The sequence below is a fragment of the Leptodactylus fuscus genome, chromosome 10 (genome assembly GCF_031893055.1).
Source record: "Leptodactylus fuscus isolate aLepFus1 chromosome 10, aLepFus1.hap2, whole genome shotgun sequence".
Taxonomy (NCBI): domain Eukaryota; kingdom Metazoa; phylum Chordata; class Amphibia; order Anura; family Leptodactylidae; genus Leptodactylus; species Leptodactylus fuscus.
The window spans coordinates 35,478,820-35,500,305 of NC_134274.1; the positions used below are offsets into that span (position 1 = coordinate 35,478,820).

At 42.9% G+C, this 21,486-nt stretch overlaps 2 protein-coding genes across 3 annotated transcripts in view; one reads left to right on the forward strand and one right to left on the reverse strand.

Moving 5' to 3' along the window:
* LOC142219183 (uncharacterized) overlaps window positions 1-21,486 on the reverse strand; it is a 46,114-nt gene that overhangs the window by 19,136 nt on the left and 5,492 nt on the right. The window lies entirely within an intron of this gene.
* LOC142183040 (uncharacterized) lies at window positions 3,839-10,562 on the forward strand. 2 transcript variants are annotated; one of them, XM_075257935.1, is made up of 5 exons: window positions 3,839-3,912; window positions 4,202-4,323; window positions 7,249-7,428; window positions 7,505-7,628; window positions 8,186-10,560. In XM_075257935.1, exons 2-5 carry the CDS (start codon window positions 4,246-4,248, stop codon window positions 10,009-10,011), a joined length of 2,208 nt encoding a protein of 735 aa, XP_075114036.1. In that variant the 5' UTR covers window positions 3,839-3,912; window positions 4,202-4,245; the 3' UTR covers window positions 10,012-10,560. The 2 variants fall into 2 exon arrangements, with proteins under 2 accessions (XP_075114036.1, XP_075114037.1); XM_075257936.1 differs by lacking the exons at window positions 3,839-3,912; window positions 4,202-4,323 and adding an exon at window positions 4,418-4,465 and having other exon boundaries at window positions 8,186-10,562.

A 21,486-nucleotide genomic window follows, 5' to 3' on the forward strand; every position in this document is an offset into this window, starting at 1 on the left:
CAAAATAAAATACTGCTCGTCTGAGCCACTAACTAAACAGAAATGTTAATGTAGGGATGAGACAACATATATATAAATAGGGCACCACATGTAGGTAGAAAAAAGAACTATAACACACACTTTGCTAAAAAAGAAAAAAAAAAAAAAAAAAAAGGCAATACTACCAAAGAGTAATTATAAAATGTATATCTTTTATTTGATCAAACAACATTAAAAATTCACAAAAATATGGTATAAATAGAGGGAAAAAACATCCAAATGACTAAACATGTAAGGCAAGATGGATGTGATGAAATAATCATAGATTTTGGTATAAACCAAGTATAACATGAATATTTAGATCCAATGTTATGTATACAAAAGATTTATAATGATAAAGCAGACTGTTTATGAGTATCTATGCAAAATTGTGACATAATTGTGAGTTTGGATGTTTGTGGGTTTGTGAGTTTGGATGTTTGTTCCTCAATCACGCAAAACCTGCTCCACCGATTTGGCTGAAATTTTCCACAAACATAGTTACTACACAGAATTGCGCAATAGGCTACTTTTCGTCACAATAGCGCACATACGTTTTTCCCAGGACCCCCACAAAACCCAAACTCACATCACCATCTCTGCAATCTCACACACTTTCAACCATGTCAAACCACAAAATTCATATTACCCTCTACAGCCTAGCCCCTAACCCCACACAATCTCATATACATATTCTTTACCACTTTCACCCTCACCTTAACGATACTCCAGGAGGCTACCTCTTTAACCCTCCGGAGCAGCCATGTTTTCCGACCCCCATCGCTCTGACGATCCGCGACACCGCCCACCCAGCCACTCCACTGTGTTGCCAGGAGCATGCGCATCTTACCCACCTACAGAACGTGTTTCCAGCACGCCACCATTTTGCGCCTCCACCGTAGGCCGCAGCACACGAACTACTCTCTCCAGCCCGCCACACTCCCCGATGGCAATCTCACCTCACTGCTGTTTCGTCTTCACGATCCATCCACCTTCCCTAGGTCTCCGCGCCAACGACACTGGTAAGTTCCCATAGCATGTTTGCATTGGGACTACTTCTGGCCTGTATACTCCATTGTACCATTTCAACACACCACGGACACGTAACGGTCGATAATAATGTCACCAATCTGCCTTACTGCCCACCTTAGTATTACCCGGCGTCCCTTCACATAAATTAGAACTCAAGATTGGCGTCCCTGTTCTACTCATGCGTAATCTCCATGCACCCCGATTGTGTAATGGCTCAAGGCTACGTGTCACACAACTAGGAACAAATATCATTGAAGCCACTATTGTTACAGGAGCAGCTAAAGGTGACAGTGTGTTAACCCCACGCATTCCAATTATACCAAATCATTTCCCATTTCAATTCAAACAACTACAATTTCCCCTTAAGTTGGCTTTTACAATGACCATTAATAAATCCCAAGGACAAACGCTGAAAGTAGCAGGAATACATTTGGCCACACCATGCTTCTCACATGGACAACTTTATGTTTCTTGCTCAAGAGTATCCTGTGCCCAAAACTTACATGTACTGGCGGAAAATAACAAATCATACAATGTCGTATATCGAAGTATATTCACTTGAAATACCTCTGTACCAAACACACTATGTATGGTTTCTCACAACACCGTATAGCAGCTGAAACACAAATTACATTCAACACAAAAGTCTCATGTGTTCTCAGAATTACAGCAAAAACAAGATACAAAGTTACATTTCATATCCCATACCTTATACACAGTACGAAAACCTTACCCGCGCATGTATTTACTCACTTCTACAATCACCGCTGACAAAGTCGCAGGTACCAGCTAGTAAATCATAAAAATAAAATATAAAATGCAGTGACTGCAATTGTAAACATAAGCATAAATTTAAACATGTGTGGTATAAAGATATCCAATGTCAGGTGCAACGTACTTAAATTATTAGCTGTGTGCATAAAAGTGAATATGCAGGTCACACATCATAAACAGACGCCTATTGTTCATATAAATAGATTCAAGAGAAAACATGGATCCTTCCATACACTATGAAAGTACTGCATCAATGCCCTTACCATGTAAAGATGCGCCCCGACGCACGTTTCGCCGATTCTGGCTTCATCAGGGGGAGTGTGTTTCTAATGTAGGGATGGTAGTTCGGTAGACGTAACCAGTCAGAGACAGGGACACAAATATTGCAGCAAAGCAGTTTATTTAAAGGGGCCTATCATCAAAATTCAGCTCTATGAGCCCCACATAGGCGCGTGCGCAGCATTGCTCCCTCTGGAGCGCTACTGTGCACACTCCAGTGCCATTTTTGTCAATGGAAGTTTGCGACCGTACTGCACATGCTCAGTACGCTCGCGTAGTTCTAAGGGAAACTGAGCATGCTAGTTCCCCTTAGAACTACGACAAAAATGGCATCGGAGCGTGGGCAGTAGTGCTCCGGAGGGAGTGATATTGTGTACACGCGTGATTTGGATGAAACCAGCCTGAAGAAACGAAGATGGAGGCGGGGAAGCAAGAGCCCAGGAGGACGTTGCTGGAAGAAGACACCATGGTTACAATGAAATAATCCTGTCTATCCGCTCACCTGAAATAGGTCACAACAACAAATTGAGCACAAGTGGAGAGAGGTGGCAGCAGCCAGTGTCAGCGTCTTCTGGAAGATGTTACAAATCAGGAGAACCACTAGAGAAAGGACCCCAGTTGTGCTCACAGAAAAGAAGGTGAAAACAAATCTGGAGGATGCCAAGGTGGAAATATACGTCTCTTTATTCGCTACAAACAGGGCACAACGCGTTTTGGGGATCGGCCTTCCCTTTATCAAGTACAACAATAAATATCACTGCCTTTTTTTGAGTCATGGAGAACATGTGAGTGAGGATAGGTATAAGTGATTTTATTATGCTAAGCTTTGGAGAGGGGGCATTAAACTGGGGGCAGATGAAGGGGGAATAATAATAATAAATTTTTATTTATATAGCGCCAACATATTTTGCAGCACTGTACATTTTGTAGGGTTCAAATACAGACAAAAAGATACATTACAAAGAAATAGTCATTTCACACAATGGGACTGAGGGCCCTGCTCACAAGAGCTTACAATCTATGAGGGGTACAATTTAACTGGGGGCAGATGAAGGGGGGCATTACGCTGTGGCAGATTAAGGGGTTTTACATTAAATTATAGACAGATGGAGGGGGACAGTTAAACTGGTGGTAGATGAAGGGGGCATTAAGCTGGTGGAAGATGAGGGGGGAATTAAAAAGGGGACAGATGAAGGAGGACATTAAAATGGTGGCAGTTGAATGGGGCAATTAAATTGGGGACAGATGGAGGAGTGGACATTCAAATGGGAGGGTAGAAGTAGGGTGACATCAAACTAGGGACAACTGGAGGAGGAGATTAAACCGTGGGTAGCTGGAGGGGGAGAGGTCTGCCTTACTTTTCCCCAGTTTAATGTCCCTATATATTTGCTGCCAGTTTACAGTGGGGCACGAGGAGAGGGACTTTATATGGTGGGGACGCACATTTTGTCCCTCTTTCAGTAAAATGGTGTCACATCCTAGCAGTATGCCAGCACTATACAAGAAAGGAATGTCCCTTTAAGACTGAGCTGTTCAGCAGGACCCGCAACTACTGACGATATACACGATAATATGTCTATAGGCAGCCTGAATATAGTCATGGTCACTGCGCCCATGAAAGAGGACGGAACCTCAGGAGCGAGGTGCAGCGGAAGAATAATCGGATCGCACACGCCGTCCGTGGAACGCACAAGTCGGAACGCAAAGAAGGGGGCGCGCAAACCAGACCGGAAGTGGTCGCGAAACATCCTGTGGTGAGGAGTTAGGAGAGAAGCGGCTGATGCTGGTCCTCGGTGCCGGTGGACGCAGGTGACTAGCCCGGCCATCCATCTATAGATGTGGAGTAGGAGCTCCCCGTTATTTCCAGTTCACGCCATACAGGATGCTGAGGCTTCAGTGATGCTTTACTAGTGTCATAACCACCCGCAGCCAGTAGGGGCGCTGTAGTTATTGCTCCACCACAATGGGACACATCACAATGGCTAGTTAGAGGCTAAGTGAGGTGCAATGAGTTTCCAGGATCTGACTGACTAATATGAAGAAGTCATGTCATATGATGAAATGATTATAGATAATATGTCTTGTTTTATTCCTGCAGGAGGGCAGAGTGTGACCTCATACAGTGTGGTGAAGGCACCGAGGATGGACACAGGCGAGATGGATGTGACGGAGAGGGTGCTGCACCTCACCCTGGAGATCATTTACCTGCTGACCGGAGAGGTGAGGCCCCCCGGGGTCAGAGCTGTGAGGGGTGATGAACTGCCCACCGACCACTAAAGTAAAAGGGCCGCAGCGTCCCCTCATCTCTGAGCGATCAAATCCATGTGGAGTCTGAGGGCTATCTAGTACTGTAGACCAAGAGGTACAAGGCACAGCTGAGCGCCTCTATCATTGGTGGGGCCGACCTCTCACCTCTCCTGATATGTCCGTTCTAAAAAAAAAATCAACTGTAGAACAACTTCTTATTACTCCGTATTGGGCTGTTCCTCCATTACTCCTGCTAGAAATGTGTGAATGCATTGACTAATGGGTGTTACTATTCCTCTCATCAGATGGTTGTGCCCCTACACAGTCTGGTACAGTCAGCACAGATTGCACAGTCAGAGGGTGGGGCAACACAGTGACTTAGTGGTTAGCACTGTAGCCTTGGCAGCGCTGGTGTCCTGGGTTCGAATCCCACCAGGAACAACATCTGCGAAGAATTTGTATGTTCTCCCCGTGTTTGCATGGATTTCCTCCCATTCTATAAAGACATACTGATAGGAAAAAAAAAGTACATTGTGATCCCGATATGGGGCTCTCAATCTACATTTAAAAAAAAAAATTGCACCGTCAGAGGGTTTGTAGCTCCATTGTCAATGATTTTATAAAAAGGAGGAATAACAGAGTTATAAGAAAAGATGCTCCAAGTATTAAACTCCATGTTGTGAAAAGTACTTGAGCAGCACACACCATCAGCATGTCACCGACCGTATAACGCTGAGTGGTCTGTAGGGTGGAGCATGCCATCAATGCACCAGGTAGTTAGGAGAGCCTAAACCATGCAGGTAGCCAGTCAGCGCACCAGATCCCTGGTAGTTATGAGAGCCTAATCTGTGTAGAAAGACAATCTCAAGAGTCGTTTCTGGTTTAGTCAGTTCAGGTCCTTGATTTGTTTCAGGTCAAACAAGATTGTTCCCGATTAACTTTTTTTTTTTTTTTTTTTTAACTTTAGGCTGTGGAAGGTGAAAAAAAGAAAAACTACCGGCCTGTCCCCAGTGCTCTGGTGTCTCCCAGTGTGGTCCACTCCTGCTGCTCCCCTGTCCACTTCCGCATGTCACTGCTGGGACCAATCAGTGATCTAACAAAAGGGATACGAGACGGAGAGGACTTCCTGCAAAACAGGATGGTGGAGAAGCAGGACTGAACCACGCTGGGAGGTACCAGAGTACTGGGAACAGTTGAGTATGGACAATCTTTTTAAATTGGATTAAAACCTAGTGCAAAACACTTTCAGGGCTGCTAGAAAAAACTGGGGCTCCTGTGGGCCAATCATAGAAGAGCCGCTGCTGTGATGGTTGGGCCACTGCTGATAATAGTGTCGGGGTCCTGATATCATCTGCTCGCAATGGACATTTTAGTTTGAGGCAAATGCAGAATTGTTCAGTTTCATTATGAACCGATTTGCTCATCTCTAGTAGCCAGTCCAGTGCACCAGATCCCAGGCACTCGGGATAGAATAATCCATGTAAGTAGCCTTTTAGTGATTGGAGGATGATCTGGACTGTACACATTCATGATCTAGCCTGTGGACAATAAACATAGCCAGCGAATGAATCAGTCATTGGCTATACTACTGGCTTGTGTATTGGCTTCCAACAATCACCAGTAATATTATAATATATGTATATATATATATATGTGTGTATATATATATATATATATATATATATATATATATAATTTGTATATATAAGTGTGTGTGTATATATTTATATATATATATTTGTATGTGTGTGTGTGTGTGTGTATATATATATATATATATATATATATATATATATATATATATATATATATATATATATATATACACACACACACACACATAGTATTTGTATTGTATGCTTCATTTTATCTCTTAAATCACCTAATCGCTGTGTGATAACAGAGGAGACACATTGAGACGATACTGAAAACGTTACCTGTATCATTCTGGAGATGGAATAGAATTAAAAAAAAAAGTTACTGCAGACAGGTATAATATCCTCCCTATGGCAGGACTTCAAACTACATACCACAGCAAATAACACACCACCATATCATTATAACATTTCTTTTACTAATCATGAATACCAGCAAAAGAACCCAGAAAAACGAATAAATACGCCATTATCCAGTGGGCCTAGAGCTATATTAACCTCTGACAGTTTTGATCGTCACCTTTTCAGTTTACCTTGAGCAGGAGCCATTGTTAATCTGTAGAGGTAGCAGTCACTTAAATGCCTCCATCTCTGAAGGGGGTAGAGCCCCTATGTTGGTCTTTAAGACCAAGACCTTTCCAAGATATTAATGACTGAAGTAGATCATATACGTGCAGCTTACACTTCAGACAGCTTGTAGGGGAACGCAGGCAGCTGACGGGAAGACAGAGAGAAGGATTTCTTATTCTCCTATCCCTGTTATTTCACATACTCTAAGGAGAGAGGATGCCATGGACTTTTATTAGTGGTACCTACCCCCCCCCTCCCCTTCCTCATTATCAGTCAGAGACCATTCTGAGCACAGTACCTAAATGGTTTTAGGCCAAGTTCACATGAAGGAATCTGCATTGGATTTGGGAGCGGATTCTGACTCTGAATCTGCCTCCTATTGCTTTTAATTTAATCTTTCTGTATATTCTACTACTTGGGAGTTCCTGCTGATGAGGTCCATTCATCTAATCAGCAGAGGAAAGCCACAACAACCACTAATGTAATATCATTATCTTATTTAGGCTACATAAATGCCATAAACCTTATAATTCAGAGGATTTCTGTTCATCTCATCTCTCAATGTTGAAAAAAAAGTAATATCAAAAAGTCTTATATGCCCATAAAAAGGAAAGTCTTATAAAGCTACATTGAAATAAAATGTAAAAAGTTGACATGTATATTTGTTTCTCAGAACTATGGGCCTGTAAAAAAATCCAGTAACCCCATGAAAGCTATGGGTTTATCAAGTGGATGGGACAGGAGCCAGATCTCCATCAGAGAGCCTTCACCTCCCTCACACATACGTTATAGAAACCAGGAGAAGACAATCCTAGAACTCACCAACAAGATCGTTGAGCTGCTGACTGGAGAGGTGAGCGCTGCCAGGACATTAGACAGTAACACAAGGGATGATGTGTCTGGTGATGACTGTTATTGTGTGTTGTCAGGTTCCTATAAGGTGTCAGGATGTCACCGTCCATTTCTCCATGGAGGAGTGGGAGTATTTAGAAGAACACAAGGATCTGTATAAGGATATTATAGTGGAGAATCTCCAGCCCATCACATCACCGGGTAAGGGGAGATACTTTTATTTTTTTTCTTAAATAGTTTAGTAAACGGATTTCCTCAAATATATAAGGTGGTACATGGTGTAGTTACATGACCACTAAGTCAACTTATAGGTCAAGGTGGTTTTGACATCATTTATTGTCCCCCAAACAAACGGCAGCAAATTTTCATGGAATGAAAGATTATGGTTTCTGAGGGCAGGTTCACACCTGCGCCTGGTCTCTGGTTTAGCCAATTCGTCAGGTTTCCTTCTTCTGCCCTGAAAAACTGGATAGGGGACGGAAACCCAGCGGTCAGTTTTCAAACCCATTCACTTTTATGGGTTTGCAAAGTGACCGCCCATGTGCATCTTCTGCCTGTCCGTGGCGAAACTGTTTTTTTTTTTTTTTTTTTAACCGGACACAAAGTTCTGCATGACCGACTTTGTGTCTGGCTAAAAAAAAAATCTGTTTTGCCACGGACAGGCAGATGAAGCACATGGGCGGTAAGTTTGCAAAACCCGTGTTTATTAATTGTACAATGAACGTGTTGTAAGATCAATATTTAAATTTTTTCCACAGATCTTAGGAAAGCCACAGGAACATCCCATATCCCTGTCTCTTCACTAGACTGTATGAATGACAATATCCGCGTAGTAAAGTTTCAGGCTTCAAGTATGGTCGACGGTCTGGAGGATGTTACTGAAATACTTGATTCAAGTGAAGAAGAAAATCTTAGCGACAGCGACATCTATATAGAATCTAATGAAAGCCAACACTTCTTAACACCTGATATCGACGATGAACTGTGTGAAAAATATGTTGTCACAGAATCCCCGATGTATATACCCACAGGTCCCAACCAACATGGTCCAACTTCTTATATTAAGGTGGAATCTTTCTCCTTTGAGGATGAAAATCCAGAACACACCACTATTTATGCAATAACCGATCCAACACCACAGTATCAGACTATTCAGATTAAGGAGGAGTCAGTCTCATGTGATGAAGAAAATCTCCCAGATACTGATGTATATCCCTCCATAAATCATAGACCACAGTATCCGTCTACTCATCGTAAGGTACCACCAATTTCCTTTGAAGGGATAACCCTAGACGAGGAAGACGACTTGTGTACACCAGATAATATTCAACAAGGTCTATCTCACCATCTTAAGGAGAAAGCAATGTTATGTGATGAGGAAAATCTGTCAGAGATCTATTTGGGTGTAAACCATATACAGCAGAATGGACAAATGTATCCATCCAAGCCTAGACCATTCATGTGCCTTCAGTGTGGAAAATGCTTCACACGTAAGTCGCAGCTCCACAGACATCAGATGATACATACTGGCGTGAGACCGTATTCCTGCTCCGAATGTGGAAAACGTTTTTTCCGGAACTCGCATCTTCTTATACATCAAAGAACACACACAGGAGAGCGGCCATATTCCTGCTCCGAATGCGGAAAAAGATTCACCACAAATTCAAATCTTACCATCCATAAAAGGATCCACACAGGGGTAAACTTATATTACTGCCCCGAGTGTCACAAATGCTTTACAAATAACTCTAATCTCGCCATACATATGAGAATACACACAGGGGAAAAACCTTATCCGTGCTCAGAATGTGGCAAATGTTTTACCACCAAATCCAACCTAGTTCTACACCAGAAGATCCACACAGGGGCCCGGCTGCATCGCTGCTCTGAATGTGACAAGAGTTTTACAACTAGTGCAAACCTGGCACTTCATCAGAGGATTCACACAGGAGAAAAACCGTACTCTTGCTCCGACTGTGGAAAATGCTTCACCATTAACTCCCATCTTATTCGCCATCAGAGGGTCCACACAGGGGACAAGCCCTTCGCTTGCCTGGAGTGCGATAAGTGTTTCATTAGCAATTACGAGCTTAAAAGACATCAACGAATTCACTTTGAAGAGAAAGCGTATTTTGATACCCCAGGCGAGGACTACCTAAATGATTCAGCAGACCCCACCAAGGATTGGAAGGTTCCCTTAATGGAGAGATCGTATTTTTGTAGTGAATGTGGCAAAGGTTTCGCTACCAACTCGAACCTTGTCCAGCACAGGAGGATACACAAAACTGAACGACCCTACGCCTGCTCTCAGTGCGGGAAAAGCTTTACGTGTAAATCATATCTTCATAGGCACTTAAAAACTCACACTGGAGAGAGACCCTATTGTTGTCCCATATGTCGAAAATGTTTCTCCAGAAACTCCCATCTCAAAAGGCATCAGAAGTGTCATACAAGAAAGAAAGTCTTCCCGTGCCTGCGCTGTGGGAAATACTTCAGTTCTCATGCTCGTCTCAGTCAGCACAGTCAGATTCACGCCAGCGAAAACCCTCAGTCTTCTGTACATGAGGACATTTATATTCTATGAGGTTAGGAGTGGTACATGTGCCAAGTAGGAATTTAAGGTTAAAGATAAGTCTTAGTTTTGTTAGGATGTGGATCAAGATTTGTCCAGACTGTCGAAAAATATTTGGCAATGAATATTAGAGATGTGTGATGGCCGATCTGATCTTGTATATTAATGTAGAAATTGGGCTGAGGGGAAGAGACCACCAAGTGCTTTCATGTGGCTTCCCTCATCCCTTGTACAGCCCACCCAACATGGCATTTCCAAAGTTAAATGTATGACCATTGGTTCATAGGCCATTGATGTTTGGGGGAGGGAGGGGGTCAGGTACCTTGGGGACATGGCACTCCTTTGAGTTCTTTTGACTTCTTTATGGTTTACTCAGGCATGTTCTTGCTTTATCATGCAGATCAATATAGAACTTAATTCTTAAATATTGCAGTTTTCACACTGTCCAGCAGATGTCAGCACTAGTGAAAGCGGGACATGTCATTTTACAGCATGCTGTGAAAGTTATTTTCTTAAATGGAGGAAGGTTAATAATAATAATAATTAATAATAATTAATAATAGAATGACACTGCTGGAGTCCAGAGCCCCAGTGGTCACACTCACAGTAGGTACACATTACATTTAGAAGTGTTTTCCATGTAGCCTCTACTTTGTTTTTTTCTGCATGAAGACTGCTCTTATTCTTATCAGTATGTTATAGTACATGCATCTTCCTCACAATCTCCCTCAATATACACTTTCTAAGAGAAAACAAAGTAATAGTGTTATTAGCAGAAGGTACATCCGGATATTCAGCAGTATTGGACATAATGTCTTCTATTGTGCATGCGTGGGGTTAGAATTGGCTGATTGATCCACCTCCATGCTGGAACGTCACAATGCCTGCCACCTATATTTTAGCACTTTAGGACTTTGAAGCATTTTACCTTAAGGTTTATCTGCATATATGGACCAGTCAGTGGTAAAGCTGCCCATAATGATCGTCCGCTTTGTGTACCAGCGATCCCTAAAACACTGATTCGGCGAATGGTTAGTTTTGCATAGTCCACTTTATCCCTTATTGGTTTGACTTTGAGTTTCTGGCCTCATTTTCCCAGCAAATTGGGTAAGTGATGTAGGAAGGAGTTAAATTAGAGCATCAAAACTTGTATCCAGTTACTTTCTATGTTGAGTAGGGCGATTCTTTTCCTTGATAATCCAAATATTTTGGAGGATATTTATTAAGCAAAGTGCCCACAAATTGTGCCAGAAAAATGGTGTGCATGGGACGCACCAAACCCATACTGTGTTGTGGACACGTAATGCATTTTCCTTAAGATTTTGCCATATTTCTTAGCCACACCTCTTTTTTAGAACATTTACGATGTGATTTATAAATGCTCCATATTTTTTTTTGTGTGTGCAAAATGTTGTTAAAGGAGCTCTATCAGCAAAATTATGTTGTATGAGCCCCACATATGCGTGAATAGCCTTTAAAAAGACTATTCAGGCACTGCTAATCTTATTTTAAATCTCGCTCCCGTTTTAAAATAAAACTATAAAAACATATATGTAAATCATACCTTTGCATGCACGGGGGGCAGTCGTGCACGATCCGACGTCATCTTCGGTCCCGCCTTCCTCTTCTTTCAGCGACGTCCTCCTGTCCTGGCTTTTCTCCGCCTTCATCTTCTGTTCTTCCGGAGTGAAGACGTACGTGAGCGTACTGCGCATGCTCGCGTAGTTCTAAGGGATACTTAGAACTACAACAAAAATGGCGCCGGTATCCCTTAGAACGACATAAACATGCGCAGTACGCTCGCGAACGTCTTCACTCCAGAAGAATAGAAGATGAAGGCGGAGAAGAGACAGGACAGGAGGATGTCGCTGGAAGAAGAAAGAAGAGGAAGGCGGGACCGAAGATGACGTCGGATCGTGCACGACAGCGCCCTGTGCATGCAATGGTATGATTTACATATATGTTTTTATAGTTTTATTTTAAAACGGGGGCGGGGTTTAAAATAAGATTAGCGGAGCCTTAATAGTCTTTTTAAAGGCTATTCACGCATATGTGGGGCTCATACAGCAAAATTTTGCTGATAGAGCCCCTTTTAAAAATGCCAGTCATGAGATGGCACAAAGAATCGAGTTGCACCAGATGTATTGCTAGTCTGATATCGTTGGTCAGTTTTTGTATAGTTTATTTTAGGACAGTATTAATAAATTTGCCCTGGTGATCGTACTGTGGACTCCAGAAGATATAAAGGCTGCCTTCTGGTTATATGGGTCACATGATGTCATTGCACGAGTTTTAGACTTCGTTGCCCCCAAAGTTTAGCAGATAGAAAACGTATCTGAGATATATCCATGCCTCTCTGGACTTAACTAAATAAAATGTTTTGCTGCAAAGATGCCCCATCATAGAACTAAATAGTTCCTCGCTGAGCCTCCACCACGCACTCAGGACATTGCTCCATAGAACACAGGGACTTTCTGTCCAAGGGTTTGTGTTCTTATAGACTCAAGTTGTCTTTGTGAATCAGGAAGGCTGTCATATAAAACAACATTGCCCGGAAATTCCCATCTAATGGTTTATTCCACCAAAATCTGCTGTCTGATGGTGTTACTGGCGGTGTACCCCAAAAAGTGAGGGCTGCATGTATGGTGTCTAGCCAGGAGGACATGTGAGATGTCAGATGAAGGGAACGGTTCCTTGGAGGCACCAGACATCAGCAAGGTGAAGGTGTTGGGAGAGGGGAGGTATCATTCACATATTCATATCTTATGAGTGGTGGTGGTCAGTGCATAGATGGGGAGGGGCTGGTGGGCACAGTATAGATGAGATCCAGAGGTAGAAGAAAAGAGTTCAATAGGCGCGCTAGTCCAAACGTGAAAAGCTTTATTGGCACACGACACGTTTCGGGAACAGGTTCCTTTCTCTCACTTGATAGAAACACTTGAGAAAGGAGTCTGTACCCGAAACACGTAAAAACTTTTCACGTTTGGACCAGCGCGTCTATTGCCTTCTTTTCTTCTACCTGTTCCTGACACATGATCCTGTTCAATGCGTTCCTGAGGCCGGCTGCTGCTACTGGGGTCCGATTACTCTATAAGAGTCAATTGTGCATGCCTGCATAGTGGTTGTGAACTGTCACAACCCAACAAGGTGAGCCTTCAATCATCTATTTCATCACCATCGTGTGTTACAGTATTATGCTATTAGCGCTTGGGAAAGGCTGGTGGTCAGGGCATAGATGGGGAGGGGCTGGTGGTCACAGTGTAGCTGGGGAGAAGCTGAGGGTCTTGGTGTAGATGAATTAGTTATTAGTATACAATGTATAAATTAGATTAGAATTTAGGCCTGAAAAAATAAATGGGGAGGGGTGACATGATCAGGGAACTATATATTTAGGTGAATTACCATAGACCCTGAATTTATATGTGCCTCAGGACCTGATATTAACATTATTTTTTTTCTTTGAAAACTGCATGTCTTACTGTATACTTATATATGTGTCGTCTCCTGAGCTGGGTCTGATTTCGCTTTTGAAACAAACAAAGAAAACCTAAAGCCAAGGAGTTTGCATTCAAAGTTTCCATGGCTGTATGTCTTCCCATAATGTAGTTTCCCTAGTAGACACAAGGTCATGTCCTTGGGAGTAAAATATACAATATGGACAGACAGAAGAAGGAGGAATATATATATATATATATATATATATATATATATATATATATATATATATAATGTCAGAAAGGTTTAGGTCCCCAAACTGACACCATCCTGTTATGCAGGAGGTAATGACAATATGGCACTATGGTATATGCTGATCAATACGTCATGATGCATAAAAAAATACTTTAACGATAGTACATAAGTTTTTTTTATTTCTAATAGTGAAGAGTCATGGGGGTGGAGCCAACCTCAAAAGATTCAGGCTGGCCGGGTGGATACTGCCACAGATGGCTTATGCTGACATAGCTGGTACGTGTGCAGTGAAATAATGTAAACTGGACTGGGCTTCATCTCCATATGTACCCGATGGTGTCTAAGCTGTTGTAATGACATATCTGGCCTATGGTTGGGTGACCATAATCAGCACCTGCCCCCATGACTCCTTACAGGTCACGTGTGTATATAGTGTGTAGTGTTTTATATTCTAGTACAGCAGCCGGAATATACAAGGGTATCACTGTCCACATCTTAAAGACCTGGATATCTCATTATCTCTGAATAAGTTTTACAATTTGGATTAAAATGTTAACAGGAAATAAAGTTCCACCAAGTTGGGACCCAGGAGTCTGAGAACAGACTGCTCTATATGAAGTGCCAAAGTGCAAGGAGTTGTGAACGAACACAAAAGTAGAGGATTTCAGTGGTCAGAAGAATCCTGTGTCATTTCCATTGAATGTGAGTATTACCTGTTAGCTGCATCTGTCACTCCATCTATGGGGCCTCCTAGAATAGCTGTTTAATAAAGACTTCTCAAACCACATTCTGTCTTTCCTTCTTTCTGGGACTTTACATTATCGAGTTTTCTCATGAACATAACAATATTTTCCTTTGCAGACTATTAAGAGTTAAAATAGTTTTTGAAAATGTCATTTAAAGGAGTTGTCCCATCTCAAGGATCCTATCTCTACTGCTAGCTTATGTAAATGGAAGACTTTTCCTAAATGTATTGCTTTACAGATGCTGCTTTGTTTGTCTGCTGTGTGAACATATTCCTCCCATTGTTTGGACATCGTTTCCATAACCGCGGACCTGTGTGATAGGACAAGTGACACCACTCACTCCTCTGCCAACACTGAGATGGGGAAAAACCCCTTTAAAAATATCTAAGGCTGCCTTCACAAGGAGTTTGCGCTCCGCTCATTCTGAACGTAAACTCGTTCAAGAGTGAACGGCGTAAACCAGATCCCATTGACTTGAATGGGTGCCGGCATACGCGTGTATCACATTGAAAGCAATAGGTAAAAAAGCCTCCCATTGATTTCAATGGGTAGCGCGCGTATGCCGGCACCCAGTCAAGTCAATGGGATCTGCTTTACGCCGCTCACTCTGAACGACTTTACGTTCAGAATGAGCGGAGCGCAAACTCCGTGGGAAGGCAGCCTAAAGATCTTAATGGTGACATCTGTTGTCTTAATTGGTTGCCGAAGGATACAACATGAAGACAGGAATGTTCTATGGACTGGGACTTGTCAGAAACCCAGCCATGATGTCCTTACTGTGGTCGGGTTATCTTCCCAGACACGGAGTCTCCCCTCCCTGCCTGATAATCTGTCCACAATAAGGAAATCGTGACCCTACTAAGATGGTTTAAGAAAATCTTTTAAAAACTTGCAAAAATTTTTGTCTACATGTAAATGTGGCTGCGTTCATGGAACAGAAGCTTCAGAAAGATTTTTCTTGATCTACCATGTAAATGGGTTTTCTGGGAGTTGTGGATAACTCCTTCCCACCATAGGCAATTTTCAATTTTCCTTCTTGACTCCCCGTTTTTCAAATTCCATAACTTTTATTTTTCCTTTCACAGAGCTATGACGGCTTAATGCTTGCAGGAAAAATTGTTCTAATGGTACCAATTAATATTCTGTGTGAATAATATATACATTATATAATATAAGTAATATTCTGGGAAGCTGAAAAAAAATTCAGAGTTGGGTGTAAATGGGAAACAAAGTGCATTTGTGCGACTTTCTCACGGGCTTGATTTTTGCAGAAGTTCACTGTGCGGCTAAATTGACGTCATCTGTATTCTATTAAAACTCGCTGCAGGCAGTGTGGAAACCTGGTGGACTCCATTATAATCTAAGGGTTGGTTCACACTAGCGCTTGTATTCCGTCCACGTGGAGATCCCCCGGACGGAATACCAACGCTAATGCAAGCGCTGTGTAGTTAAGCACATGGAGCCCATAGGCTATAATGGGCTCCGTGTGCTTGCCGCGCACTGCCCGCATAATTCATTCGTGCGGGCAGTGCACAGCAAGCACACGGAGCCCATTATAGTCTATGGCAGGGGTCCTCAAACTTTTTAAATAGGGGGCCGGAGTCAGAGCAAATGCACAGACATCGGGAGCGGTGCCCTCCAATAGGTAAAGTGAAGTGCGCTCCATGGCCTGGCCTGAGCTCCCCTGGAGCTTCATTATAAATGCACGCCTGCCGACATTGTCGGCTGGGCCAGACAGAAGTGCTTGGTGGGCCGCATGTGGCCCTCGGGCCGCAGTTTGAGGACCCCTGGTCTATGGGCTCCATGTGCTTTGCAAGCACATCGCCTGCGATTGCATTCCGTCCGGGGGGTCTCCATGCGGACTCCTTGCGGATGCAATACAAGCGCTATTGTGAACTGGGCATAAGGGCTCGTGCTCGTGATGTTTAAGAAAAACATCAAAAAAAGTGCCAAAAAAACGCAACTTTTTTTACACGTTTTTTTTACACGTGTAAAAGATTTCATTGAAGTCAATGGGAATGTTATTTTTACACGTGTATTCTGCTAAAATGCGCTCGCGTTAACTCCGTGTGCACGAGCCCTTCGGTTTCTGCAGGTAACCTTTTTTTTTTTTTAAAGTAGATTAGGTTTCCCCAACCACATTCTGTCTTTCCTTCTTTCTGTGAATGCAGGTGTGAACCTAGCATTAGTGCGATTTCCATGATACCAAATTTTATATAGTTTATTTATACTTTCACCTCTTAAAAATCCAAAACTTTGCAAAAAAAAAATATTTTTTATTCTGACACATGTAACTTTTTAAATATTTCCATGTACAGGGATGCAGAGTTTTTTTTTTTTTTCCCTTTCGGGCCAGATTGCTTCTTATTCAAATTTTTATCAAAATAACAGTCATTTAGCACTTTTTGAGGGTTTTTCTTCCCGCTAGTGTGCATCTTATTTTTGTAAGTTTGTAGACAGGTGTTTTCGGACACAGGGATACCTGTATATGTATTCTAGGGAAAAGGGGGGGGTTAACTGAAATTTTAATTTAGAATTTCTTTATATTTTACTTTTATACTGTATTCATTTCATCCTCTAGGGTTCTTGAACTCCAGGGTGTCTGATTACTAATGTAATGCATTGCAAAGCAAAATGCCGGCACTTCTATTACAGGCTGCATAGAGTACCTGTAATAGAAGTATATGTCAGACAAGCCTGTGAGCCTCCAGTAGACTCCCGGCTATCATAGTAATGAAACGCCGGCCATGGATTTAATTCCAGGTGCCACCAATTCTACGAAAAATAATGCTGCTGTCAACCTTGACCAAGGCGCTGAGGGTCATAATGCATTAGTGTCAGGTCTTTGCTTTATAACACTTGCGGCCTCCATATTTGTCATCCACCGTAATAGTACGGCGTATGATGAGAAGGTGTTAATATCTGATCAATGAGGCTGTGATATGTGAGATCCCCATGGAACAGGTGCTTGGGTGCTGCTTGTTTTTCTGAGTTGAATTGTAATTCCAATCACAGCTTCTACGCAAAGTACAGTGCTGGTATTCAGTGAAGAGGAACCAGTGTAAGTCATCAATGACAATCCTTTAAGAAGCATCTTATCCTCCCAGATATGCATGGCTGCCCAGGTGCTCTTTTTTCGTGTGAGAGATGGAATCTTATGCAGCCTTGACTCTTCTTCTTCTAATAAAAAAATAGGCCCAGTAGGAAGCTGACACTAGGAAACCGTGTCGGCTCCACCTCTGAGCTATACCCGCTCCTCACACGCTATGCTAGCCAGTTTTAGCCTAGTGTCCGTAGGAGGCAGACATGACCTTCATGCAGATTTTCTGCTTTTTTAAAATGTATTTCTTTTTCTTAAAGGTGCAGTGGGTGACGTCCGTGTGTACGCTGCACTCCTTTTGATCGCCTCACTGATCACTCAGTCTCCACTTTCTGCATTGGAGGGCTGGTGACCCCGCTCCCTTGTGCAAGGTCACCGAAGAAGTGACCCGATGTACAGCGAAGACTCTGGGTTCAGGTAGTATTTCTCTTTATCTTCTCTCCTTTCCTCGTTCTCCACAGACAGTCGTTTTCTATCCCCTTACATCTTTCCTCCCCGAGGTTACTTCCTTGTTTCACTTCAAGAAGGAAATAGTCTTTCCATCGTTTTGCCTGGCTCTATTCACTGCCTTGACATTGTTCAGGCAATTTGGGTCTGTTTGTCTCATGGATTAATTTCTTCATTCGGACTGTTTGATCGTGATCTCTGAGGGTCCTCGCAAGGTCCTCATTACCTCCAAGGTATCCATCTCCACGTGGATCTAACCTGCTATCAGGGAGGCCTGTACTGTGGAAGGTAGTATGCCGTCCCTTCCAGAAATGGTGGGTGGTCTGTCCTCAGGCCTTTGCCACCCTGGTTGCCAAGGCTGCCTCTGTTCACAGAGGAGGGGAAGGATTTTCTGTGCACGGTTTGCTCCTTCCTCCAACAATCCTATAAAACCCCACTGGGTTACTGTGTATTGCTTAGGGCAGGTTCACACCTGCGCCCGGTCTCTGCTTTGTGGGTTTCTGGCGACAGGAGACAGAAACTCTGCAGCATTTGGGCCACCAGATACGTCTGCTGTGGAAGCTGCTCGCTCCTATTCCAGTAATAGGCAGTGCAGGACAGTGGTGCCCCCGCTATTGTGTGGACAGCCGTGGGCTATGCACTTATTACATTGTTTCTGACGCCCAAAGCGAAGGGGTTAATAAAATAATTGTCAAGAAGAACAAGAAACAACAAATTATAAAGAAAATCTCCAATAAAAATAAATGGTCAGAAAAGCCTTGTCCATAGCAACCAGTAGCGAATACAAAATGAAAGAAGCGCTGTGATTGGTTGTTATGGGACAGGTGCCAGAATGTTACCTAATAGCCTGAGCCGGTCACATGACCTGATAAACAATGGCTGTCACCTCCTGAGCCGGGTCCCAACTGTTCGACCCGGAGCCACAGCTGCCAAACATAAGCACTTCCGGTTTATGCGTTTCACTCAACCCCTGATCTTGCGTTCCAATGTATGACTACAAATCCCAAGATGCACTGCGTCATTAATAATGCAAGAACATTGCAGGTCTCATAGACAGCATCGCCCTCTAGTGGTTATATCCTGTATCGAAACCTTTCTATTGTGTCAATGCCACGATTGTTTTATAGCTGCAGCGCTATCTTGTGGTTTATTTTGGTAGGTGAGGTTATTGATGGGCTCTAAAAAAAATTGCCCTCTTGTGGTAATATCTGGTATTGACATTTTTGTATTATAAATATTCTACGTTCTTTATACTACGGCGCCATCTCGTGGTTATTTTTAGTAGGTGAAATTATTGATGTGCTCTATGGCAAACATCGCCCTCTTGTGGTGATATCTGGTAGTAATTATATAGTAGTAATTATCTAATTATCTAGTATATAGTTATTATCTAATTATAGTAGTAATTATCTGGTAGTAATCTATAGAAACGATTTCCACGTTTTTTATGGCAGCAGCGCCGTCTTGTGGTTGTTTTTGGTAGGTGACATTATTAATGTGTTCTAATACAACATCGCCCTCTTGTGGTGATATCTGGTAGTAAATATATTTATCTATAGAAACGATTTCCACGTTTTTTATGGCAGCAGCGCCGTCTTGTGGTTGTTTTTGGTAGGTGACATTATTAATGTGTTCTAATACAACATCGCCCTCTTGTGGTGATATCTGGTATTAATATTTTTTATAGAATTGACTGCTATTCTCTTTGTAGCAGCAGTGCCCTCTTGTGGTTGTGTTTGGTAGGTGACATTATTATTAATGCACTCTAAGACAACATCGCCCTCTTGTGGTAATTTCGGGTTTTTATATTTATTTAGTGAAACGATTGCTACATTCTTTATGGCAGCAGCGCCCTCTTGTGGTGATATCTGGAATTGATATTTATCTTGAAACGATCGCCATGTTCTTCATAACTGCAGCGCCATCTAATGGTTACTTATGGTAGGTAACATTATTAATGTGGTCTTGGGAAACATCGCCTTCTTGTGGTGATATCTGGTATTAATATTTTTTTTTTAGAATTGATTGCTATTCTCTTTGTAGCAGCAGCGCCCTCTTGTGGTTGTTTTTGGTAGGTGACATTATTCACGCGCTCTAAGACAACATCGCCCTCTTGTGGTAATTTCTGGTATTGATATTTAGTGAAACGATTGCTACATTCTTTATGGCAGCAATGCCCTCTTGTGGTGATATCTGGAATTGATATTTATCTTGAAATGATTGCCATGTTCTTCATAACAGCAGCGCCATCTAGTGGTTAATTTTGGTAGGTGACATTATTAACACGCTCTAAGACAACATTGCCCTCTTGTGGTAACATCTGGTATTGATATTTTTATATTGAAACAATTCTTTGTTCCATATTTTTTGTCCAGTAATAATATTGACGCGACAAGTGGTCACAATCTAGTAGACATATTTTTTCCTCTGTGAGTAAGGTTTGGGCTACATCATGATTTTGACCGTGTCTTCCATTGTGTGACCAAACTCCTTCACTAATGTTATAGAGAATGAAGTCACATAGCGGCCACTAGTGAGCATACCTCCCATCTTTTAAAGGACAGAAAGAAGGACAAAATTTAGCTCCACCCACTTCAAATTGACTCCACCCATTCCCATCCATTTCTCATTTGGTACACCCATGCACCCCATATCACTCCCCCCACACAGTCCACCCTGCACCCCAAATCTCCCCCCACACAGTCGACCCATGCACCACAAATCTCCCCCCACACAGTCCATTCTGCACCCCACAACTCCCCCACACACAGTCCACCCTGCACTCCACATCTCCCCCACGCAGGCCACCCTGCACTCCACATCTCCCCCATGCAGGCCACCCTGCACTCCACATCTCCCCCCACACACAGTCCATCCTGCACCCCACATCTCCCCCCACATTGTCTACCCTGCACCCCACATCTCCCCCACACACAGTCCACCCTGCAATCCACATCTCCCCCACGCAGGCCACCCTGCACTCCACATCTCCCCCCACACACAGTCCACCCTGCACTCCACATCTCCCCCACGCAGGCCACCCTGCACTCCACATCTCCCCCCACACACAGTCTACCCTGCACCCCACATTGTCTACCCTGCACCCCACATTTCCCCCCACCCAGGCCACCCTGCACCCCACATCTCCCCCACACACAGTCCACCCTGCACTCCACATTTCCCCCATGCAGGCCACCCTGCATCTACATCTCTCCCCACACACACAGTCCATGCTGCACCCCACATCTCTAAAAGTCAAAAAAAGAGGGGTTTGAGACCTTCTTACCCCATGAAACCGACCTGGACTGGAGGTGCCAAACTTCGTCCCTGGACTTATAGGAAACATACAGCAATAGAGGCAGATACTTGGAAGAAGATGAAGATTGCAGCACTCCAGGGTCTTCAGTTAATAAATCCTTTATTCACGCATCATTTTAAAAACAAAAAAATACACATACCAGCTCACATGTGTTTTTTCTAACTTTTGCACTTTTGGTATGTGTA

Bases quoted from the DNA above. Each gene is read 5' to 3' on its own strand.
- LOC142183040 (XM_075257935.1), top strand. From the start codon at position 4,246: ATGGACACAGGCGAGATGGATGTGACGGAGAGGGTGCTGCACCTCACC. The intron at 7,429-7,504 runs GTGAGCGCTGCC...GTGTGTTGTCAG, and splicing joins TTGAGCTGCTGACTGGAGAG to GTTCCTATAAGGTGTCAGGA. The intron at 7,629-8,185 runs GTAAGGGGAGAT...TTTTTTCCACAG, and splicing joins CCAGCCCATCACATCACCGG to ATCTTAGGAAAGCCACAGGA.